This window comes from Berghia stephanieae, chromosome 5 (assembly GCF_034508935.2).
Source record: "Berghia stephanieae isolate SIO BIC M18660-M18661 chromosome 5, UCSD_Bste_1.3, whole genome shotgun sequence".
NCBI lineage: Eukaryota > Metazoa > Mollusca > Gastropoda > Nudibranchia > Aeolidiidae > Berghia > Berghia stephanieae.
Genome location: NC_088364.1, coordinates 20,950,562 through 20,955,068, shown reverse-complemented (window position 1 = coordinate 20,955,068; position 4,507 = coordinate 20,950,562). Strand labels below are relative to the sequence as shown.

Sequence of the window (4,507 nt, the reverse complement as noted above, 5' to 3'; positions counted from 1 at the left end):
AGATGATCAGAAGCCAATAATTTGACTCTTTTTTTCAGTTTATGGGTTTTATTCGTGCATCTCAATAAAGCATATTTTTTGTTTAATTCAAGTTTTCATAATTAAATGTAAATATCAGTTTTTCAGTGTCTCGTATACTCGGCTTGATATCAGATTGAGTAACTGAGTACAATTAGTTCCTATAGAATCTGATCAATTACATGAATTTACATATTTCAGTATCTACAGTTTGTGGTCAGTCGATGGCAATTCACACAAAAGTTCCTTATGGCTTAGATCACATTGACCTAGACTTAGCCCCAGTTAAAGAGGAAATTTTGTCACATGTTCAGTCCCTCCTACCTGATCTACCTGAACCATCAGAAATCAAACCTCAAAAATGGAGATACTCTCAGGTATATGGCATTTTTCAAAATTTCTCCTGTTTGTTTAGTTTTTTTTATTCGTAAAAAAAGTATCTAGTTTGTGTATAAACATTTGATATGAAAGTGATTTTTTTATCTTGTCAAAGCTTCGTAAATCACATAAGACTTCAAAGACGTCTCAGCTGGTTTAAGTTAAAGAATTTTGGCAAGTTGGGGTTGGAGGTCATTTTGATGAACGTTTTCTGACCAAAATGTAACAAGACGTTTTATCAGTTGATGGTAGTTATAGTATGGGCTGCATAGCTGGTTTTACTGAATTGATTAATCAGAGCTTGAAAACATGTTAGCCCTCTGCTGTGTTCCTCCAGAAAGTTCAAAGTCATAATAGTTATTTAGTCATACACACTTGTTCAGATCTTTATAATAGTCGTCTATACTATCAGTGCAATTTTGCTAATCTGGACATTAACCTTTAATCTGCCACACTGCTTGTAATCGTTGGTGCCTGTTTTCAGCAAACCACTGGTCAACCACTGATTACTATAACAATGGTTTTCGACTGCTATTGACTGCTTTACTGTTGTGGAACTCATAGAAGAGATAGAAACATTAGAAACTGGATGTAAACAATCATTTCATAGTCTGTTCTTTATACATACGTGAGAAATAGATCGTCAAACTGGCAAAGATCGAAATTTTGAGTTTTTTATATGTCCCAATGTTCGATGCAGATGAAACACAGTCCGATATTTCAGTTATGAAGATGATGAATATTAATTGGGTGTCAGTTTGGATGATCTCAGTAATGCCGAGAGTCCTGTTGGTGTGCCTGAAGTGGAAGTTGGGGACACAGGAGACAATGATAGTGGCTGGAAAAAGGCTTGTTTACAAGCTGGTCGGCATGTACGTCCATATAACTCTTTTAGTGGGCCTTCTAAAGTTTTAGATGTTGATGCTAGTATTGTTGACTTTTTTTTTCAATTGATGCCAGAATCCTTTTTTGGTGTAATGAGTGTTCAAACTAATTTGCACTCCACTCAGTGTATGCCATGTCCACGTTTGGGACAGCGGTCAGATCAGCTGATGCCCAGACTAGCATTTGAAAGTACTTCCCATGAAGAAATGAATGCCTATATTGCTCTACATCTTTATATGGGGATTTGTACATTGCCCATATATGATGATTATTTAAATCAGTCATTTGTTTCAAATACATGTCGACGGTATGAGGTACTTGCACCAAATTTTCATCTGAACAACTCAAAATCCAGCCCGTAATGAAACAGGTCATGACCCATTACACAAAGTTAGATCTGTTCTAGATTTAGTTCAAGAGACTTTGTCTTCTATGTGCCCAAAAGAAACGTAACAGTCGATGAAACTATGATTGTCTTCAAAGGTCATTGCGCAATACTGCCAGTACTTACCCACAAAACCGACTAAATGGGGATTCAAAGTGTGGGAAATCTGTGATTCTGATACCTATTACATGATGAATCAGTCGTTATAGTTATATACTGGAAATCATCATGAATTGGGCAGTGATTTAGGTCCTCTAGGGTAGTAAAGAGTAAAGAGTAGTAAAGAAATTGATGGAACCATATCCTTCTAAAAATCATGTCGTCTACATGTACAACTACTTCATAAGTTTACCCACTTGTCCATTTCCTCCAAGAGAACGACCCAGTGTGGCACAGTGTGTAGCAATCGAAAAGGACTTCTGTAAAAAAAAAAGTGGAAATACAGTGCGAGTGGTAAAAGACAATGTACAGACCATTGCCTGGTTTGATCGGCGTAAGGTTACCCTACTCTCTTCAGCTCATTCATCAGACGATGCTCTCGTCTCTTGTCAAACAGGAGCTCACACCTCAGTGGAATATAGTCAATCTACAGCTGTAGCAGATTATGGAAAGAATTTCTATAGCATGGACAAGAATGATCAAATGAGATCTTATTATGGTGTGTTAAGCAAATGCTTCAAATGGTGGAAATATGTGATCTGGTTTTGCTTATCAATGCGCACATGTTATATGCCTCTGGTGGTCCCCATAAAATGCCCATGTCATGCTTAGACTTCCAAATCAGCATTATGAAAAGCCTTGCTGGTAACTCTTCTTCACGAAAAATGAACGGCAGACCCTTAAAGCTCAGCGCAACCCATGAGCTTCATAATTGAAACCAAGCAGGTCAAAGCAATTGTGTCTAGTACAAGGCCCTTGGACGATTGGCCAGAGGAAGGAAACCAGTGGAAACAACCTACATGTATTATGTCTATTACAAAGACTGTTTTCCTGACTACCATGGATCTGGTGACCATTAAGGGTACGAATCCTCTTTTTTAATGACTTTTTAAAGGTCAAGGTCACAAGGTCATGACATTGACCTTTTATTTTAATAATTTTGCATTTTATTTCACTTTGGTCATATACATATATCTTATTCATATGTCCAAGTGTCATTGCATTCCAATAATAAATAAAGCCACAATCATGTTTTTAAAATATTGCTTGTTTTACATGTAAAAAAACAACAAAAATGTCAGTGGAAAGAAGTACTCTTTATATCAATAAGTTGGTTGATTTAAGGTTGATTATTTAATCTAGTGGGGGTCCCTTTAGCTCAGTTGGTAGAGCACTCGCTTCTCAAGCAAAGGGACTGAGATTGATCTGGGGGAGCAGTGATTGGATAGCTGGGTCTGATAGATCTCGTGGAAAGTACTTTGCAATAGACTAGCGTCCTATCCAAAGGATAGCAAGCAATTGATATTGTTCGTTTCATGCTATAGAAACTGGGATAAACTCTGGCTCCATGGGCCTATGGCTCTGAAGGACTACTACTTATTTCATCTAGTAATGTATTCAGAGTCTGTTTTGGTCAATAAACATCGCTTGATTTAATAAATCATTGTTTTCATATCATGATTATCTTAATGCAGTCTGACAGACTCTCTACAAATTGAAGCAATGGGTGTTCCCCTCTCTCTCTCTCTCTCTCTCTCTCTCTCTCTCTCTCTCTCTCTCTCTCTCTCTCTCTCTCTCTCTCTCTCTCTCCTGGGTTTTGGTGTCCCTGATTTATTTTTTTAAACGTTTATTTATGATTTTTTTTTTTTTAACTAGTTTATTTCCTTTCTTTATCTACCAGGTTCACAAAGCCTATGAAGGCTGCCCAGGTTGTGTGGTCATCAACTCTAATCCACTCATCATATTAGCAGGTGACGGATTCTCTAAGTCTACCTTTGACGGCTGTTTGGACTCAGCTGAAAGTGTTGTTAAAGCTGTGATAAATCAAATAACACCAACCACATCCAATATATAGATATATGTTTATGGTTGGTGAGATTATGATATTATTTTTGTTGTTGTTTTCAGGGGTTATATAGCATTTAAAATATCTTTAAGTCATATGAACATCTGTAAAAATTAAAGAAAGATGATGGAAAGGTTAAAATATAAAGTCCAATTCACTTATATAATGATATTGATTGTAGTGGCATCCCACGCATAACATCTTATTTTCACTTTTTCTTTATCTTATGTTTTTATCATACATAGCAACATTCGATTTTAACGACATCACATTCCCGGTCCCGACAATGTCGTTATAAGTGGGTTGCACTGTAAGTCTTACCCAGAAGCACCAAAGAAAGGCAGAACTGGGAATAGAGGTGTCTGTAACTTGAATATCTTACTACATTTAAGACGATATGGTGAAGAGAGAGAGAGAGAGAGAGAGAGAGAGAGAGAGAGAGAGAGAGAGAGAGAGAGAGAGAGAGAGAGAGAGAGAGAGAGAGACAGATAAAGAACACTTAATGTCATTTCTTTGTATACATATGACTTTATTATTGATTACAATATCTCCTTGAAGTCAGCATGATAACAAATATAATTAATATATTATTGTCAAATATAAATTCAATAAAAATTCTTAATAGGAATGGCATGAGTGATTAAACGAAAGTATGTAAATATAGCAATGATATTTAACAGTTTGAAACAATAACAATAAAAGTTATTACACGTTTCCAAGGTATTTTGTTTTTGTCCGTTTTGAAGAGATTATCATATCATATTATATCAGAAGTTGAAGGCTAATACTAATAGCTGGAAAGTGTCTCATGACCTCCCTACCCACCATTTTACCCT

The 4,507-nt window shown here is 36.3% G+C and overlaps 1 protein-coding gene across 1 annotated transcript in view; it reads left to right on the top strand.

Annotated features, from left to right (window-relative positions):
- LOC144972579 (renalase-like) overlaps positions 1-4,167 on the top strand; it is an 8,307-nt gene extending 4,140 nt beyond the window's left edge. The window contains exons 5-6 of the mRNA XM_078913954.1: positions 220-395; positions 3,507-4,167. Coding sequence (XP_078770080.1) covers positions 220-395; positions 3,507-3,680 — 350 coding nt within the window. The 3' untranslated portion in view covers positions 3,681-4,167. The remainder of the gene's footprint in view (positions 1-219; positions 396-3,506) is intronic.
- Positions 4,168-4,507: the final 340 nt, after the last annotated feature.